General features: G+C 41.5%; 1 protein-coding gene across 23 annotated transcripts in view; it reads left to right on the forward strand.

Moving 5' to 3' along the window:
• Positions 1–21,304, forward strand: part of LOC109471907 (MAGUK p55 subfamily member 6-like) — a 53,873-nt gene that overhangs the window by 18,508 nt on the left and 14,061 nt on the right. For 5 of the 23 annotated variants that reach the window (XM_019771371.1, XM_019771383.1, XM_019771384.1 and 2 more), the window contains exons 2-9: positions 4,167–4,211; positions 5,094–5,212; positions 12,043–12,078; positions 15,889–16,041; positions 16,453–16,696; positions 17,010–17,161; positions 17,702–17,833; positions 19,104–19,221. In XM_019771371.1, coding sequence (XP_019626930.1) covers positions 4,175–4,211; positions 5,094–5,212; positions 12,043–12,078; positions 15,889–16,041; positions 16,453–16,696; positions 17,010–17,161; positions 17,702–17,833; positions 19,104–19,221 — 991 coding nt within the window. In that variant the 5' untranslated portion in view covers positions 4,167–4,174. Of the gene's footprint in view, positions 1–4,166; positions 4,212–5,093; positions 5,213–5,334; positions 5,358–5,397; positions 5,487–12,042; positions 12,079–12,647; positions 12,718–15,888; positions 16,042–16,452; positions 16,697–17,009; positions 17,162–17,701; positions 17,834–19,103; positions 19,222–21,304 lie in introns of those variants that run through there. The other 18 variants (XM_019771374.1, XM_019771372.1, XM_019771375.1 and 15 more) reach the window with 14 other exon arrangements.

Below are 21,304 nucleotides of genomic sequence, written 5' to 3' on the forward strand. Positions count from 1 at the left end.
CGTAAGGGTCAGGTCACGAGTTGTTCCAGGTGTTCACTCAGGTGTGCAGGCAGGTGTTCCAGTTTGTGGGACAGTCTAGGAGTTGTTGTGTTTTTGTCTTGAGTTGTTGAGTTTTAGTCTTGAGTTGTTGTGTTTTTGTCTTGAGTTGTTGAGTTTTAGTCTTGAGTTGTTGTGTTTTTGTCTTTAGTTGTTGTGCAGATTATGTTTTGATCTGGGTTATATAGGAATTTAGAATTCACTCTTTACTGTTGATTTGAAGCATTTATGGAAATTAGCAAAGGCTCAAAGCCGTTCTCAAGTTGTGACAGTCCAGATGTTATGTGGATGGAAGCAAAAATATTTCTGTAGTTTGAACTTCAGTCTAGGGTGTAAACACTAGTATCTGTAACAAAAAGTTGTCATGTAGCGTGCGTAGTCCAGTGAGTAGCGATCCTGCCTCTGGACTAAGAGGTTGGGAGTTCGAATCCCAGCCGATGTCGCTCACCCGACATGCACGCTACTGTTTAGGGTCGCAGTCCTTAGGGCGGGACGTTAAGCCATGGTCCATTGTTAATTGTGCTTGTCGAAAAGAGCTGGGGGGATTTCCCTGGTACAATGAACCTGTAGATACTGTATATAGCGTCTGTCTTCTCTGTCACGACCAGTGGAAGATTAGCTTTTAATGAGCTAAACTGGTTCTAGATCACTTTCACTTTTTTGTCACAATGCCCATGGTCCTTACATGTACATGCTATAACATAGTCACTGTAATGTTGTGCTAGTGGCTCTTGTAGTAAAGAAACATGAAACATGAAAGTCTCTTCAGTCAGGACAGTAGGGTTATCTCTGGGCCATCACAGCTGTGCTGCTGCAGAGTGCTTTTAGTTTTACACTGCCTGATCGTAAATCTGGGGGCTGGGATCTGATATGTCAGCCCCAGAAACCAGCCTGGGTGCCCACCTGACTCTACATTACAGTATAATGCTCAGGATGACACACTTATCTGTGGTTCACATTAATGAGAGTAGGTATACACCCGGCTGTGTGTTGGCTGTACCCTGTCCTTGGTACTGAATACACCATCCACATAGTTACTGTTAGTAGTGCTTGTCATGAAGAACACACTTATCTGTGGTTAACATCAATGACAGTGAATTTACACCCGGCTGTGTGTTGGCTATATCCTGTCCTTGGTGCTGAATTCACCATCAACACATCAACTGTTAGTAGTATTATTATAAATACAATTCATTTAGTGATGCTGTGGTGAAGAGGAGTGGTGGATGTCACTCAAAAAGTCCGGAAGTTATCTCCGTTATTTATCCAGTTACCCTACTAGTTTGATTTGTCTTTGAATATTTGAATATATACATGTTGTAACCTGTATTTAGTGCTAAACCTTGACAATCCCCCAAGTCCCAGGATTATCCTTAGTTTGACACCTGAATCGATAACTTGAATTCTGGAAGTGAGACGTCATCTCAAATCAGCTGAAACTGGATTGAGACATATTCCTGCTGAAATGGGTATATAACGAACCTCCCCCTCATTAAGCAGCATTAATGAACCATCCCTTCCTTATTGACCCAGATGGCCTGAATAGACTGTGGCGAACCAAACGGTGTGGCGAAATCTAATTTGGACACATTGGAATGTGTCAGTTCTTACATTTGCTACACACGCTGATTTCATCAGTCATTTCATTACGTTGACTTTATTACTTACTTATAATGTAGCGGGTGGCAAAATTAAGGCAGCTGATTGTTTCTTGGTGGATCTTCAGTCTGACGTGTCCTAGATTTAATTAATCCCAATATACTCATCTCTAGAACACCTCAGTTACAAAGTATCATAAAATTTTGCTGCATAAAAAACCAAGGTGACCTCTATATGTCATGATTGCCAAATTTTTAAAGAATCAAGTTAAATGTTTCAGCAAGTTGGGTTGAATTAGGATATAATTTTACACAGAGTTTCAAGCATTAAGGTAAGATTTTAATCTGGACTTCTGACCCATGTCCTGAAATTAGAAGAAATTCTATGGATTGTTTATCTCTTTGGTTTTTGAATATCCATTCTAAAGTAAAAATTCAATATTGAAAACAGAAGACTGGGAAAGAATTATCTTACTGAAGAAGACTGGGAGTAAAATTTGAATCTGTCGGTTGCATCCCTGAAGTGTTTGCACCAAGGTACAGGTAGACTTTCTCCTTTGGCCTGAGAGTGAAACTAATGGCTCTGTTGACCGATCTGGTCAGCTACTCACACTATAAATGATAAAGGCTGAAATCTGCATATAAATTACCCATGAAGCACTGCTCCCAGTAGCGCTGAGGCTGGCAGAAAAATGTCCATTTCTTGGTGTGTGGGCAGTTTAGAGGCAGATTTCAGCCCATAGCATATAAAATGTTCAAGGAAAGGATACATTATATATGTCCTAAGTCAGTATCTTTAACCAAAAAGAAATGATCATGCTTTTGGCCATGACGCCATGAATTATTGGTGCATGGGCAGTTTCCATGCCGCAATGTAGCTGTTCCAACTGATAATGGCTCGCAGGCTTAGCTGGAAAGGAATAAAGAGCTATAGAAAATACTGTATGCTTTCGGATATTACAGCATGAGAAACTGCTACAGTTCCAAAAAAGAAACCATGTTTCTGGCAGAAAAAATGTCTGTTTCTCCTGCGGCTGAATAACAGGCCATTTTTTGCTGACTTACATTTCTCTACTTCTAACTGCAAAATGCATTAAAAGCTACATGTATAACAGTACTCAGTACTCAAGCTTTAAGGTATGTAAGTTATTAGCTTTGGAAATAGAGAGATATAATGTAAGACATCGATCACTGCATTTGAGAAACTGCTCTTTATGTTTCTACTGTGTCTGAATTAAATGATTTTTGACTGTCTGAAAGCAAACACAGGAGTATAAGCTTTGGAAATAGAGAGATATAATATCAAACATCACTGCATTTGAGAAACTGCAGCTAGATATACATGATAATGTTTCTGCTGTGTCTGAATTACATGCTTTTTGCTGATGTTTTTTTTTTTTTTACTTTTTGGGTGAAACATGCAAGCATTAAAAGCTACATTTCAGTGTGTAAGCACTATTTTCTACAGGTCTTTATTCCTTTCAGCTAAGGCTGCCAGCCAATATCTGCAACATAAAGACTGCCCATGTACCAATAATTCATGGTTGAAACGTGGCTCGTTTTGTTAAAATATGCTGACTGCAGACATAAGCATTCGTTTTCTCTGCTCTAGCATAAAATCTGCCTCTAAACTGCCCATGCACCAATAATTCATTGCTGCAGTACCAAAAATGTAGCCTGGGTACCATCCGGATTTTCGCTACGTAACGCTCGAAAAAGTGATGACTGCCAAAAAGTACAACAGCCATCACTGGAATACAGGATTAGATAATTCAACAAATATCAGTGGGAACAAAGTACCCATGTACCAATAAGGCATTGCTGTAGTGCAGGGACAAAGCTATTATTCTTTTATTCTTGTTTTTGGAATACGTCCTTGCTTTGCTCATGCAGCAGTGCAAAATATTAACCAGTTGCTTCAGAGTGCCAAAAACTACAACATCCATCACTAGAATCCAGGAACAGATAATTCCTGACAAGTTCATTCCTCCCTGCTGCAGACCCTGCCAGCCAATATTGGCTTCCTGAGTTCCAGTATCTGACTCTCTCCCTGACATTGGCACTTTCTGTATTGATTTGTACTCGGGTTACATGATTCTGTAGTTAGCTGATGGCTGGCTGGGCTACGGGAAGTCAGTTCAGTGGTTGTTTGATTCAATTTTTATAAGATAACATGAAAACAGAGAATAAATAATCATGTATGACCATGATTCAAGTTTTACATCTAGCCTGCTTTTTATCATGTCCTCTTCCAGAATATTTAGTTTTACAAGAACTCATGTATATGCATGTATGGGTCACCTTTAGTATTATATGTACATTTGTTCTGCTATGTCTTTTTAGCCTTATGTTCAATAAACGGGCTTAATTAATTAATGACATTAATCGGAAATTTCCGCTTTTGCTTCTAGCCCTATTTATTCACTATAACAAAGTAAACAAACAAACAAACAAATTGTTTACCATCTTGTTTACAAACAAATTGTTTACCATCTTGTTTACAAACAAACAAATTGTTTATCTTGTTTCTAGCCTTATTTATGGACTACGTCACAAACGTTCATAAAGAATATGATGGTAGGTCAAAGGTCACTGTATGGCCAAACCAATCCAATTTATTGTTTCTCATTTAAAATTTATTAGCAAAACAAAACTGTTGAAAAAAAATGAATTGCTCAAGCTTCAATTTACGATGAACCTTTGCAAAACAGACAGAAATGCAAATGTTATGTATTGTGTTGAACTTTAAACTCATGTTGTAGAATTGTGATGTGTGTGAAACAACAGATTGTATTGGTTCGGCCAGTTTTCCATTCCTTATTTGTAACAACATTGTTGTTTTTCCTTCTCAGATCCATGCATGACTTTATAGTAATTATACATAGTTTGTAGGAAATTTCACATGTTCACATGTTCCATTTGAGGGATTGAGTGGGTCAATTATTATTCAGTGATTGTTGAGAGAAACAAGCTAAAAACTACCAGTCTTGGTTTTCCTCTATTGATGCTGGTACCTCAGCTTTCCCTCCTCCCCCTCCATATATAATGATTTGTCCCTCCTTCCCCCACCCCTCCCTCCATATCTCATGATTTGTCCCTCCTTCCCCCACCCCTCCCTCCATATCTCATGATTTGTCCCTCCTTCCCCATCCCCCTCCATATCTCATGATTTTGCCCTTCCTCTGAAACATCACCTACCTACACCTATGACACACAACCTGTTAGCATGTTACCAAATTGCACTCCATAGTTACATACATGACTTTTCTCTTCTGACAAACCATTGACACAGTTTTGTATAACACATTTTTCCTGGTCACACATTGACACAGTTATAGTGATACAATCTCTGATGTGTAATTGTATAGGTTGATGTTGTTTGATTATTTCAATACTTAGTCAAATCAGTAATTTTGTGTGCCGACCTTGTGAGTGACCTTGCCGCCCCCCTCCCCACAGCCGCAGTTCAGGCAGTGCTCGACAACATGGAGGATCTTGGGAGTGCCGGAGCCAAGGACACGGACCTGATCTTCCTGAAGGGTCTCATGGACAGTCCCGTCATGAAGTCCCTGGTTAGGGTGAGTTATTGATATTACTAACTAGTTATTGATATTACTAACTAGGTTAATGAGTTAGCGATGAGTTAGTAGGTGAAAAAGGACACTGACCTGATTTTCTTTGAAGGTTTTGAGAAACAGCCCCGTCATGAAGTCCCTGGTTAGGGTGAGTTATCAATATCACTAACTAGGTTAATGAGTTAGTTAACTAGTGATGAGTTAGTGAGCCAAGGACACCGACCTGATCTTCCTCAAGGGTCTCATGGACAGTCCCGTCATGAAGTCACTGGTTAGGGTGAGTTATCGATATTACTAACTAGGTTAATGAGTTAGTGATTAGTTAGTAAGTTAGTGATGCCAATGGTGTAGTTAATGACTGAGAGACAAAGTTTAAGGGAGAGTAAAAAGGAAAATCTTGCTGTCAAATGTGATGATCTGGCTTGTTGCAGTTCAGTTTGTGCCCACTAGGTGGCAATAGAGCACTGCAACTTTTCACCATACAGTAAAAGCAGAAATTCAAGTGATGCTATGGGCAAACAGGCAATGGCTGCTTTGCTACATGAATGAGTGAATGTTTGGTTTGAATTACAATGTAGACATTCTTTCAGCTTGTTTTGGCGAAGTGTCTTATTTTGTGATGCAGTATTTGGTAAGTGGCTTATAACATGACATAAACACAACATAATATTGTGTTATATAACACAACAAAAACCCCAACACGACATGACTGTGCCGTGGACTGGACTTTCCTTAAAAATATGACGCCATTTTCTGGAAGCTGCTGTGACCTTCAGAGCTGTAGAATGTGGCAAGGTCATTTGGCATGGAGAAGGAATTTCCCTTTAACGGATTCCTTAAGACTTGTTACGCCTCCACCAGACATGCTTAGTTAGGGTCGGAAGGAAAGCACTCACCTTGAGAACGACCTTGTACAAGCCAAGTTGTATGGAAGTACAGCTTTGACCTTCAGGACGGGATGACCTTGTGCATGGGCTTGGGTTTTTAACTTTTTTATTCAGCACACTGGATGACAATAATTACAGATCTATTCAAAGTTATGATTAGTGGCTCTCGTATCAAAACTTTTCAATTTTGCTGACTAGAACCAAATTATTCCCCTGTTCTGGCCCGTGTAATTTGATCTCTACCCTCCATGTTGCCACTGGCAGCTAGAGCATGCTGGGAGTGTGGTATGTCTGTGGTATGTAGCCTGGTCGGTGCAGGGACAGTTTACTCGATATGCCGGGGGAGTCGGACTAAACTGAAACTTCGTAAAGAACTTGTTTGTTTGTTTGTACACATTTCAGGGGTGGTCCATTAATTCCCATACTTGGGTTGTTAAGAAAACGAGAGGTGTTTTTACTGTGTGATTCCCGAAGCTTGTGCACCCCAGCCCTTGATACTGTGATTGTTAGTGAACTGTCGCTGACAGTGTGACTATTTTAGGAGCGAGGCTGACCAGTTCTCCACTCAGTAAGTATTAACGACAGGTTAATGCCATTAATTACCTCGTTAATCAACAGTAATTTATGTTCATTATACTATTTATAGACTAAAATTTATGTCTTTATTTGCAAAGTCATGCCAGAAGTCTAATTGCTTTTACAGAGTCAAAGATACTGTGCGGTACAGAACAATAATACGGTAGAGACAACTAATGTCTGGGAAAAACACTTCTACTAGTACACTTGCTATTATGGGGTTTGACTTCTTCTTTGAAGGCAGTGGATAATGAATAGTTCCACATTCTGCATAATGAGTGGGTTTTGTGATCTTAGTAGAAACACAGTTTTTTGGTGATTTTTCTAAATGATGAAAGGATGGAGAAATTGTGGTATTGTTTGAAATAATCTATTTCTGAAAACCTTTACAATTAAAGACCATTGGGACATGGTTTTGTAGTGAGGACAAATCCTATATTTACACAATGTTGAAAGAAAATGTAACGTTACATTCAGACATGCTCTATACATGATAATTCCTTTGTAACAAACAAAAATTTGCTAAAAAGTTGGAAGTGAGAGTTCACTGTGTGCTTAGAGATTTGCAGGAAGGGTCTTAGTTGCTAATAAGGTTTTAGGAAAGACCAGACAGTTTTGGAGTGTGGATGTGATTTTCACAATTGTAGACATATGTAAGTCACAACTTAATTTAGTAACCCTGTTTTGAGTAATTTACCTTGACCAGTGCCCTGCTTTAACTCTGGTTCGTTAACTGTGTTAACTTTGGTTAATTAGCCTTGACCATTGGTGCCCCAGTCTTCTTCTTATCCTTCTTATCCATGTTTTACGTCTATTGATTCCCCGTATTTCGGGGGTATAGACGTGCTTGCACAGGTGCATGTTTGGGCTTGTCGTTTTGCCCCTCAGCATGCTGAGGTGCACAACAGCAAGCCTGTGCAAGTCTTTTTTTTTTGAAGCAAGGTTTTTACTGACTGGATGCCCTTCCTAACGTCAAACTCTAAAGTTTTTGACAGCTTTCAGAGACTGGCTGTATGAGGAAATGTGTGTTAAGTGCCTTTCCCAAGGGCACAACATCGGGGTATGTAGTAGGTGGATTTGAACCCAGGGCCCCTGGGTCCCGGGCTGAAAGCCCCACCACTATACCACACGACGCCGACGCCAGTAACCCAATTATTATACTAAGTCTTGTTGTTATTTATTGGACCAGACTGTATTAGTGGCACAGTCCATTCATTACATGGGGGTGCAGGGTCAATCATTATAGTGTAATAAGGTATAGATTTTCCAATAATTTTGATAAAAATGCTTGTGATAAATTTTGACGTTGGCAAAATTATGATACAAAACTGTTTGCCAAACATTTGTATCTGTAATTGGGAAATTTTATCCCAGTCCCCCTCGCTAGTGTAGTGGTGGGTTCCGCCCAGCTGTTCTCCGTGCCCGTGAGGAATTAGCCTGAGGGTATCAGATTACATCAGGCTGGGCGAGGACGGAGGGACGCTACCTGCTAACGCGCTTGGCTGGACGTACTGGAGACAAACACGCCTGGGTTTTACTCTCACAGTGTCAGTTTGACTATTGCTGCAAGTTTCTGCTGCTTACAACAGGGGTCAGGTTAGGGAAAGGTCAGTGTTTAGAAGGTAGATCTGTTGTTTCAGTTGTAACAGTTGTTTCATAGAAAATATCACTGCTGTATATCAGGACATGGACGCTGATAAGTTCTGTAAAATGTAGGCCGCTTGGCTGGACCCACAAAAGATCCCACGCCTGTTTAGAACTCTCGGAAACTCCTATTGCAACTTACAAGGGTTTGGGAAGGTTGGTGTTATGTTGTTTCACTGATAATATCAATGCTGTAAGTTTGGGTCAGATTGGTTCTGTGAATGTTGCTTGTCGCAGGAGACACACGCCTGTATTTTACTCAGAGTCTCAACTTCAGATTCTTACTGCAACTTACACGTTTCTGCTGAGCTTACAACAGGTCTGTGAAGGTTTGTGCCTTGAGAGAGAAATGTTGGATGTACCGTAACCTGCTTCAGCTGTTGTTGCACCAGTTGTTGTTTTCATTGAAATAGAACAGATCCTGGTCTGGGAATGGACACTGACCAGTACTGTGAAATGTAGGCCACTTGTAGGACCTGGTATTAAGCTCACAGGCCTATCTCTCTCTTTCTGAAACTTCTGAAGCAACTTAAACGATTCTGCTTCTTATACCTGAGGTTTGGGAACAGTTGGTGTTAGAGAAGAAGGTTGGATGTAAACTTCCGTTGTTTCACTGATAATATCACTGTTGTCACACTGATCAGTTCTGTGAAATGTAGGCCACTTGCAGTCCCTGGTCTAGCTCACATGTCTCTTTCCTAAGCTATCACGGCAAGTCATGACTGCTAATAATCCAATTGTTATTGGGCTAGGAAGTACGAAAGAAGTCTTTGTGCAAGGTGTGAGGAAGAAGGTTCGTTTGTTTGAACTTGAGTTGAAGATATTTGACATTTGTGAGACCAGAGTTTGGTCCAGGTTTTACTCTTGTTGCTGTACAATATATACGTTGTATTGGATTCATGCATATTTCGGTACGTGCTACAACATTTCACAGTAAAAACTGACGTGTCTTGGACAGGTGGACTGTGTCCATACTTTAGTTTTTGTGTAGTCTGTGAGACCAGGACAGACTGTTTATAAAGCTGCAGCTGTGGTCACGCACACATGTTACTGTTGTATGAAATAGTCATGTCACATGTTAGAGGGGGAGGGGGGCATACAACGTAGTTGAGGTGAATTGCTTGAAAATGAAATGCAGATGGACATCATTTCCCTTCATGTACTGTACAACGTTTTCCCCAGCCTTTCTGCCACCCCCCTCCCCATTGTTGCAAGTAGAAAGGTCTGCAGTAAGTATTGTACCGTGTGGTGTTGTTAGTGGAGTCACGTTTGTGTTTACGTGTCTGACGAGTTGTTGCAGTTTTGCCCTGAGGCAGGACGCTTTTGTACAAGTTCAATAACCTGTCATTAGCACTGGCCCTGCCCACCCCCACAGGGCTAATGGACTGGTCCAACAGCAGGTTTACTAAATTTTATTCAAGCGTCTTGTTGAAGTTCCTTGATTTATTTATTCATTGGAACAATTACACACATTTTAATACAATGTCGTTGGACCAAAAACAATCAGCTCAGCCTACTGAAATGATAGCCAATCAATCAATCAATCAATCAATCAATCAATTACAGGCATCATGTGCTGAAGTAGGGAGGAGAAATCATGAATAAGCTAGGAAAACATTCCTGTGTGAAATTCCCTGCATTTATTCCATCCTGTAGTCTGCAAGCGTGAAACAATCATGCTGATATCTGCCTGAATAACATTCCAACCTTAGCTGGCAGTTTGCTTGTCTGTTTTGGCTGCTTGTCTGAGACAGAATTTCTGTGTTTGTTTCTGTAAGTCGCTACAGATGGTTCTAAGGCATCGGGTGTTCTCATCCCTTCTTAAACTTAAAGACATCATCCTTCCTTAGACAAACAGACATGTTATGATAAACTCCAGCTGAGGGATTATGTTGGTATGTAAAGCACTCATATGATAATCATCCTTTCTCTAAGAATGAATTTCTCTAAGAAAGAGCTTTATTGTTCGACGATTGTACATGGTACAATGTATGGCAGAAAGACAATGTTACAGTACTATAGAACTTAACTATCTTAACTAACTTAACAATTATTTTCCTACAAACTGCTATGCCTATTGATAACAATTTATGAAATGCAGTGTGGTCATGTATTGATGATTTGGTCTCGCTTATGGAATGAGGTATACAGAAATTTTATGCAGGCAGATATGGGAGTTGAACACTAAGAATAACAATTAATATTTTTTTCATAAGAAGCACAAATCTACATTCTTATATCGTCATGGCGATCAGACTGTTTCCATGACAACAGAGCTGATATCTGATGATTGACAGCTGAAGGGTGAATGACTGACAGGTCAGCTGACCCCTGGGTTGGACAGTTGAATATTTGACCTTCATGACCCTTTAGTCTAAAAATAGTCTGACCCATGATCAACTGTCAACAGTTAGATATGTACCGTAGATCCTGAAATACTGTCTGTGAACATTATAATATGATGTACTATAAGTTTTATTTTTTTATCTACTTCAATTTTCACCTCAAAACAAGGCTCATATGAACTACATGATTTGGGTTACATTAAGGAACTGTAGAGACAGATGTTTGTCCACCCTAGACTTGAAAAGTTGAAGGTACCTATTCCACAGTGATGTAGTTCTAGGAAAGAAGCTTTCAGCGTGGAACTATCTCCTGAGTGAGAGATGGAGTATGGAGGAAGAAATGGTGATTAGCTTCAATGGGGGCCCACAAGCTCTTTTCCGTAGAGCGTAATCGGCCGTTTTAATTCTACGTAGAGCATAGACGGACCGCTCCAATATTTTTGCGTAGAGCGTATTCGCCGTTTTAATTCTACGTAATGCGCTGTAGCCACTTGGAATTTATCGTAAAGCGTTATCGAGAGGTTTCCGAATTCAGCATAGAGCGTTGTCGGGACCCCCCCTTGCAGGCTCTCTTCAAACTGTACTACTGGTAGCAGAACGTGTCCTGACTGAGAAAGTTCAAAGTGGGCTCACACGAATGAAGTCTTGAAATGTTTTGGTTGGTTTTATATTCACAGCTCACTGGGAACTCCTTGTACTGCAAACATTTACTTTGTCTCGTGTTACGTTATGATGCAAGACAACCACAGACTCAAAACACTGTGGAAACTTCAATTTTCCCACTACGAAAATTTTCCTTCTTTATCTAGTAGACAAAAAATGTGCTACTTTTGTACTGTTTCTGTCTGCTTCTGTTGTATTATTATTGTTATTCGTTGTCCATCCTTTATTTTCATGTTACATGTACCTGCAATTAGCCTACGGGCAAGAACTTGCAAAACTTTCTTTCTTATTAGTTGAAGGTTTGCTGTTTCTTTGCTTCTTCATAATTTAGATTTATGCCAGTTTCTTTAGTTTGTTTTCTTCCATATCTTTAGTAAATGCTTCATTAAATTTATGCTTTGTTCTCGTTTCTTTTGTAACATCTGTGTCCATAATATCACCAGGGTCCATAATATCACCACCTTGAGAAATAGTGTGCTTAAAGATATTTTTACTGCAACATACTTTTGGTATGTACTCCTGCACACCTCAAATGTACATACCTAGGGTATGTTGCAGTAAAAATATCTTTAAGCACACTGTTTCTCAAGGTGGTGATATTATGGACTATGGTGATATTATGGACTATGGTGATATTATGGACACAGATGTTATATGTTTTCTTCCTTAGTCTTTAGTTGATGTTTTTTCCTTTTCCTTTTTCTGTGTCTTTTTTTAGGACTTGAACAACACGCCCCCACCTGAAGATCCATCGGTAAATACTCCTTATTTTTATACTTTCCTTTTGCTTTCTTGAGACTACCCTTTTTACTTTCACTTGTGTTTCTTGTATCTCCAAACAAATAAGGTCAATGACCTGAACCGGATGTCTGTCACCATGGTAACTGGTGTTGGATTACATCATGTGCACATTCCATGCTGTATGTTTATGTTTACCTTTGCAGAAGGAAACATAATATGGTTTTTGCTCTGTTTCTTCTTCCTCTTCTTCTTCTCCAAAGAAATATGGTCAATGACCTGAACCAGACGTCTGTCACCATGGTAACTGGTGTTGGGTTACATCATGTTGCACTTTTATAGCAGGAGGGATTTATACTCCTGTCTATGAATGTTTTTGAGTAAGAATTAACAGAGCAGACCATATGCAAAGGTAAACATAATGCATTCGCTTTGCAAACGTTATCTTTCTAGTCTATTGTTTCATAATCATAACAAATTGTGAAATTTCTGGCACCCATACCTCTTCACTTCACCCTCCAACATACCCCCTTCCCATACCCCCTCCGTGCTCCATACCCCCTCCTTGCCCCCTAGCCCCCCTCTGTGCACCCCCCTCCCAGAGTTGACCAGTCCGTAGCCTATCACCACCTGTGCAGTTCCACACATGCCTGTGGCAAGTACACTTCTCATTCTCTGTTTGGGTCAGAGGTAAACGGAACAGTGGTGGTGACCTTCCGCCATCTTGAATCCAGAGGTTAAAGGATGGACTTCTGCCTGCTTCTGTTTACTGCATGGATCAAAACAGACATTTCAAAACATTTCTCGTTCTTTGCGTCAGAGGTCAATGGAACAGTGGTGTTGACCTTCTACCATCTTGAATGTAGGGGTCAAACAGACTTCATGATCTGTGGTTGTCTTTTTGCTGCATGTTTCAAAACAGACATTTCACAAAATTTTGAATACAAATGGCATCAGTGCCTCTTAAACCACAATCTAGGCTTGGCATGGACTGCAAAAGGCACAACAATGACATTCAAGTGTATCTGAATTTTACAAATGTGGGGCTGTTACTATCTCTGCATGTGAATTTTACTACTTTCAGGTCTGGAGGTTTTATTAAAACGTGCATTTCTGTATTCATGGGGTACAAAATAATCTTTTTTCTCCATCTGTCATTTCATGTATTTTTCATCAAGTGTTGTGTGACAGGTTTGATTTAGTTGGTAATACTATACATTGTAAGGACATAATTAACAGGAGCTGTACTGGGATTTAGGCTTGATTAGTTGATGGCTTTTTTATTATCTGTCACCTGCCAATAGCTGCTGTATCATATTAAGGTTTAATTAAAGATTATTGTAGTTTATTGCTAGAACTTAGAAGGCTGAAATTTTTGTGAATAGCAAAGTTGTGGATCTATGGAACAATAAGATTATGTGTACAAAAATTAGGTAACGTTACTGATATATAAATCCCTGATCACAGTTACAGCACAAACAGAGTCAGATGTGTGTTTATTTTCCTTCATATTTTCCTGCATAAGTGCCAAGATGTTTTTCATAGCATTTGTTTTTTTTTTTTATTTATTCAGAATTGTAACAACACAATACAAAGTGTGTACAAGGCAGCAAGTAAGCTGATGGCGCACACACCTAACACTCACCTAGACATGTGACAAGGGTACAACAATAGATAGTTAAAAACATGAATAGTAGATGAATAACATAAACATACAAATCAAACCAATTTTAAGAATCAATTTTGGTACTCAAAATAGCATTTTCATATAAATCAAACCAATTTACAAGATAATGTTTGGTGTGGCTCAGCTGGAAGAAGCGCAAAATCTATTTGATTGGGCAATGAAGGTGTGGAGTGCATCTGTGAGTTTTGTGTTAGTGTCATAGTTGTGAGCTGGAGAACCCTGGAGCAGGAGAGATGTGGTTAGGTGTTGTTGAGTAAGGTGTTCAACAGTGGAGGCAAGGGTGTTACGTGGCTCGGTGTGGAGGGGGCAATGTAACAAGTAGTGTGGTACTGTTTCAGAGGGGGCCCCACAGGCACACGTCTTGTCTTTAAGGCTCATTTTGTGCAGGGTGCAGTTTAATTGACTCCAACCCATGCGCAACCGTGCAGCATAGATGTTGAACTGCCTAGAGCCGAGACTACGGTGCAACTGATGGTGCCTTGGTGTGAGAGGTGCTTTTTACACACCCGTTTGAATGCAGCAAGACTACTGACATCCTTTACTGTCTGGGTAATGTCTGGGCATTTGTTTGTGTATGTGTATGTAATTTGTGTATCAAACGCTATGTAATTTAGTACCATGGAATAACTCAAGAAGGTTTGGATGGATTGTCATGAAACTTGGTAGGTGGGTAGGTCTTGATGAGACCTTGAAATGAGTAGATTTTTGGCCCCCTGGCGCTTGTTTTCCTTCCTATATTTCACCAAATAAGTTCCCTGCTGTTAGTTTGCTGTCAGATTTGTGTCTAATACGTCACCCAGCCTAAGTGCCGTGCTGACAGGTTGTCGTTAGGCTTTCCTCTGCTGATTTCCCTACTGACTCGTCTGTCAAAGTCACACTGTAGCAGGTCTGGCTAACCGGCTTTGGGCATTATGGTTAGGCCTAGGAAAATTTACGTTTCCTTGACCGACCATAAAAAAAACTGCCAACCCTAGCCTTTTTTTGTGTGGACCCCTGCAAGGGACATGAATTTTTTGTAGCAGGGCTGGCTAACCAGCAGACTGATGGGTGTTTGGAGGAATGCACAATATGCTGTATTATGGTAAGGCCTAGGAAAAAAAATGTTGTGTTTCCTGTTTCCTGACTGATGGTAGAAAAAACTGCCAACCCTAGCTTTATTTTGGTGGACCCCTGCAAGGGACATAAAAACCTTTTCTAGCTCCATGATCTGACACCTGACACCTGAGTGATTAAACGTTATACAATCAGTCAAACTGTAGCAGCCCTGATTGACTGATAGGCCTAGGAAAAAAAATGTTGTGTTTCTTGTTTCCGGACCGACCCTAGAAAAAACTGCCGACCCTAGCCCTTTTTTTGTTTGGACCTCTGCAAGGGACAGAAATTTTTCGAGCTGATCAACCTTTTCTAGCTCCTTGATCTGACATCTGAGTGATGAAACGTTGTACAATCTGAAGAAGTTAATGTTGTTTGATTGTGTCCTGCCAAAAATCATCAAATTTTTATCTTCCTTATTTGACCTTAACCTCAAAATCCATATCCCACGTCTATCATCAGTATTGATGAGTATTAATAATCATTGCCTTGGATTGTCGAAATCTCAGCACATGACTTTTTCATAGATTTTCTTTCTGTAGGTGTAAATCATTACTTTTCTATTGTTATAAGCCCAGTTGTTAGACAGTTTCGTGGTAGCGGTTTCTATAACGAGAATTCAGGATTCAGGCTCACGACTGTAAGGAGGAACAGAAGCTCAAGCCTATGTGTGTCTGGTTGCTATGACGATAACCATGGTAATGGTTGCTATGACGATAACCATGATAACAGTTGCCATGACGATGTTCCAGGCTCACGGCCGTCTGGAGGAACAGAAGCTGGAGCCTGTTCGTGAGAGTTTGTGATGACCACAGTAACAGTTGCCATGACGATATTTAGGGATAACCATGGTAACAGTTGCTATGACGATAACCACGGGAACGGTTGCTATGACAATAACCATGGTAACTGTTGTTTTAGGCCCACGACCGTCTGGAGGAACAGAAGCTGGAGCCTGTTCGTGAGTGTTTGTGATAACCATGGTAACTGTTGCTATGACGATATTTAGGGATAACCATGGTAACGGTTGCCATGCCGATGTTGCAGGCCCACGACCGTCTGGAGGAACAGAAGCTGGAGCCTGTTCGCGAGGAGAATTTGAAGCTGGTGGATGACATTGTGACGGACCTGAACCCCGTCATCGCCAGTAGCAACGACGCCGCGGAACTCTCCGGACTGCTCAACGAGCCGCACTTCAAGGTCAGACATGGGTTTACTGTTTACCTTCAAGGTCGGACACTGTTTTGCTGTTTACCTTCAAGGTCGGACACCTTGAAAGTTATTCCTGTTTTCCAGAAGGAAAAACATTGTTTTGGGTGTGTTTCTTCTTCTCTAAACAAGTAAGGTCAGTGACCTCGACCAGAGGTCTGCCACCATGGCAACTGTTATTGTATTTGTTTGTTGTTGTTTACAGGCTCTGCTGGAAGCTCACGACGCGGTAGCAGCCAAGTGGTACGAGACGCCGCCCCCCCTCCCCATGTTTGTTTATTTGTTTATCTGTTGTTGTTTACAGGCTCTGCTGGAAGCTCACGACGCGGTAGCAGCCCAGTGGTACGAGACCCCGCCCCCCTCCCCATGTTTGTTTGTTTATTTGTTTGTTGTTATTTACAGGCTCTGCTGGAAGCGCACGACGCGGTTGCCGCCAAGTCGTACGAGACGCCGCCCCCCTCCCCGGTGCAGCTGTCGTCACCCCCTCCTCCCGCGTACAACGGCATGGCTCCAGGCGACGCGATCCGGATGGTCGGCATCCGCAAGTCGGAGGGCGAGCCGCTGGGGGTCACGCTCAAGGTCGAGAACGGAGAGCTGGTCATCGCCAGGATCATGCACGGCGGCATGATCGACAGGCAGGGTGCGGGTTTGTGAGAGTTTGCATGTTTGCTGTAGGTAGTTTGTGTGCATAGAGGCATGGTGAACAGGCATGTCTTTGTGTTTTCTTTTTTTTGCATGTTTGCAGTAGGTAGTTTGGTACCATATGGATTTTTGCTCCGTGTTGCTCTACTTATTCTACATTTGCATATTCATGCCCTCATTTGCATGTTCATGAGCGGTTACATACCCTCATTTGCATGTTTGTGAGCATTTACATACCTTAATTTGCATTTTCATGAGCATTTACATACCCTAATTTGCATGTTCGTGAGCGCTTACATGCGGCCTTTACCCCCCAGGTCTCCTCCATGTTGGTGATATCATTAAGGAGATAAACGGCAAAGATGTCTCCAACAGCCCCGAGGCTCTGCAGGATTACTTAAAGAACGCCACCGGCAGCATCACACTCAAGATCCTGCCCAGCTACCAGGAGAACCTGCCTGCTACACAGGTATGTCTTATATAGCCACACAGGTATGTCTTAGAGCCACACAGGTATGTCTTAGATATCAAGAATGTCTTTAATGACAAAAAAAAGGTAAAGGTAGTGCCTTTTTGAATCAGTCAGGGCAGTGGGTTATCATGTAAGTTCATCTGTGTTGGTAGTTACATGTAGAGAGTTAAAACTTTAGATCCAACACAAATGAAATCTCTCACCTAAAGCTTTTGACCAGTCACTAGTGGTCTTCCTCAGTAGACTGACCCAATGAGACTTGTCACTTTTCTTCTTTTTCTTTGAGGCTTCATGTGGCAGTGTGTTGAATGTTAATCCACTGTATCTAGGGCAGTATTGGAAGGCAGAGCCCATCCTTCTCCTTCCAGTGCCTCTCGATCTTGTGTCTGCTTGCCTTACCACTTGGCCTTTCAAGGCTAGCACACGTGCAAGTTTAGCCTGTGAAGATGAATGTCTTGTCTTAGTGACTTAGGTAAACATCTTCTCTCCCCTCCTTCAGGTGTATAAGAAGTTAAACGTCTTGTGTTGTCCCTTCAGGTGTACATGAAGACCCACTTTGACTACGACCCAGCCAAGGACAACCTGATCCCCTGTAAGGAGGCGGGACTCGCCTTCCAGAAGGGAGACGTGCTGCAGATCGTCAACCAAGACGACGCCAACTGGTGGCAGGTACGAGACGCAAAAATTCACCAACTTTACAAATATGGCTGTGTGTGAAGTTGTACATTTAGGGCATGATTGTGTTTCAACTAACCTTTTTTTTTATTCGGAGAATCATCTTAAAAACTGTTTGTACTAACGTCTGTTTTAAGTCACAGAGATATTTGCCAGCATGTGACACATGGAAGTTTGATGGGAGACCTCTGGCTGCCTCAGTCCTGCAGGCTTACATTATGCCGGCTAACTAACTAATAATAAGAATAAAGTCTGAAACAAACAAACTCAAACAGCCAGATGGGACCAGGCATGTTTTCTCCCTAACAGTAAGGAACACGGTGCTGTGCAGTCTTGCAGCCAGCTGCAGTTCTCCCTAACAGTTGGTTAAGAGTTGATGCTGTTCAGGCACAGGTTTCTTTCAGGCAAGGGACTTGGCCTCCTAACCTTCTAACTCTGCTCACACAATCTTAAGGCCAGCTTGGATGACAGCTGGCTCCCAGTCAGTCCTGGCTTTCCTGCTAACTACATTTTTTTTGTATCTCTGCTGTCCTGTCCTGTTCCTGTACCTTTTTCTAACTCTATTTCTCCCTCTCCTGTCTGTTTCTTTGTTTCTGTACATGTCTGTTTTAGGCACAGCATCTGGACCCATCCAGCACGACGGGCCTGATCCCGAGCCAGACTCTCGAGGAGCGCCGGAAGGCGTACGTTCACCAGGAGCCAATCAGGAGGAAGTGGTACAAATGTACGCAGATCGGTTTTCACCCCACAGGCTCGGGTTTCACTTCTGAAGCTCGGGTTTCACACCTTAGTCTTTCACAGGGCTCAGGACATCTGTGCAGGAAACTCATACCTTTCTGAGCTGCCAGTTAAAAAGCAGCGTTGATGTCATCAAGCATTATCCACATTTCTTTATGCCTGATACCATATTTGACTGTTAATTTGCAAAAAGCTTTGATAGAACGTGTAGAACAAAAAATCAAAGTTACAAAATGTGCAAGGAATGAGAAAATCTGTTAAAAATTTGTCGTAGTCTGACTGTCTACAACAAATAGACATTTTAAATCCAACCTTTCCAGAAAGGTACCAGGCATAAAGCATGTAGGATGAGGCATTATTGAAAATTATGTCAGAAAAATTATTGTTGTTACTCAAGGTATCCTCCTCTGATTGGTCAGCTATTAAGCCAATCAGGGAAGTTGTCTCTCAAGGAAGACATGAATGTCCTGAGGCCTGTGATTGGTTCATCGTTATAAAAGCCCGTTTGTGATTGGTTGTTATGCAGGCGGCAAACGCGGAGAATAACGGCCCGGCGGGGCTGATTCCGAGTCAGGTGCTCGAGGAAAGACGGAAGGCCTTCGTCAAACCCGAGTACGACTACGTGGAACGACCCAGCGGTATTCGTAAGTTTGTTCTCGTCAAGAAATGTCATCAACGCAACAAACATGGACAAAACCAAAGGAGGAACAGGAACACGTTTCAGCACAAATTATCAAATTTGTTCTACTTTGTTGAAGAGGTTCATCAGTCACATAAGATTAACAGTTAGTAGTAAGAACATGCATCAATCAGTGACTGTTTTGAAAGGTAGAAAACACGTACCTCCAAATTTTTGACATCCACTCTACGGAGTGATCTAGTCTCGCACGAACATGAGACAAGATCGAGACTTGAATAGCTCTTCAAAGATCTATTCAAGTCTCGTTACTACTACTTTGTCTTAAAGTTTATATTTAGGTTTGAAAACAGTGTCTCTGTTTCAGTCACTTGTTGATTTTCTAAAAGACTGGAAGGTAAAGTTTTATGCCTGAAAGTGTTTTGGGCTGGTAGTGCCCTGGAAATTAACAAAAGTTCCTGTTTCTGTGGTTTTCTTTCACCCATGTTTGGTGCAACTGGTCCTCCTGCATGATTTTGCTACTAACACCCCCTGGACCCTGAATGGATCCTTCCTGTCCCTGGCAGAGCCAGTGTTAGTTAGGACTGTACCATGTGCAGTGGAGGTAGGGAATGTTCATAACAAGCATGTAGCATGACTAGAGAAATGAACAAAACTGACATAAAGAAAATGTGATTACAGTAAAAAAACATAACATAAAGTCCTACATGTAGGTGTGTTTTCTTGCCTTCAAGGCCTGTTCCTTACAGAAATATCATTTGTGTACCATAATATTGAGGTAAACTACTAACAGCAATTGTGCAATTGCAAGAAACTTTTGCGCACCTTTACACACCTGTAAAACACCTGTAAAACACCTGTAACACCTGTTCCAGGCTTCACACATCTTGTGGTGCAGAATTTACCATTTGCGCACGGAAGATCTTGAAAGTTTTGGTGACAAACTAATTTTTGAGAGTTATTCAGCATGTTGTGCTGCTCAGTGTGTAATTAAAACAGTTCAAGGCAAGCTAAATTCAATATTGCAAACATCCCTAAACCTTTGCTCATGGAAAACAGAAGAATCAAAAAAATTTTGCCTGAGTGAATGCAGAAGTTCTGCTTAGCATGGATTTGCAGAAAAAGCATTTTGACGGACAACATTCGCTGCAATGCTGATGATGATGTAATAAGCTTGTTGCTGAGGACATTTCCGACATTTCTTGATGTTTTGTAGACTAGGCTGAAAAATCAATCTCCAATTTCTCAAATCAGAGAGAATCGAAAAGCTCATGAAAAAATCAGCACCTATAATCAGGTGTTCTCAACAATGATTTTACATGAATCAATCAATTACAAATTATTGAAATGATTCCATAAAACAAGAACCATAATTGCTGGAGTTGCTGTTGCCAGCCTGAGTTGTATTTACTTGTACTGTGGATTTTCCTGTTGTCATTTTTTATGTTGTCCCCCTTGCCCTTCCAGTTGGGTTCCGACTCATGTAATTGAAACGTTGTCCCTTCCCTCTGCAGTTGGGTGTGGTTCTCTAACATGCCCCCCTCCCCTCCCATTGGGTTCTAATTCATGACCTTGAAACGTTGCCCCCCTCCCCCTTGTAGTTGGGTTCTCACTCATGACTTTGAAACATTGCCCCCCTCCTTTTGTAGTTGGGTGTGATTCTCTAACGTTTCCCCCTTCCAATTGGGTTCCGACTCATGTACTTGAAATGTTGTCCCCCCCCTACAGTTGGGTTCTGATTCATGACCTTTAAAGATTTCCCCCTTGCAGTTGCGTTCTGACTCACGACCTTGAAATATTTCCCCCCCCTCCAGTTAGGTCGTGTCCTTATAAACGAGTGAAACGTTGCCCCCCTCCCCTCCAGTTGGGTTCTGACTCATGACCTTGAAACATTGCCCCCCTCCCCCCTACAATTGGGTTCTGATTCATGACTTGAAACATTGCCCCCTCCCCCCTACAGTTGGGTTCTGACTCATGACCTTGAAACATTGCCCCCTCCCCCCTACAGTTGGGTTCTGACTCATGACCTTGAAACATTGCCCCCCTCCCCCCTACAGTTGGGTTCTGACTCATGACCTTGAAACATTGCC

The sequence above is a fragment of the Branchiostoma belcheri genome, unplaced genomic scaffold, assembly GCF_001625305.1.
Source record: "Branchiostoma belcheri isolate BF01 breed outbred unplaced genomic scaffold, Haploidv18h27 scaffold26, whole genome shotgun sequence".
Taxonomy (NCBI): domain Eukaryota; kingdom Metazoa; phylum Chordata; class Leptocardii; order Amphioxiformes; family Branchiostomatidae; genus Branchiostoma; species Branchiostoma belcheri.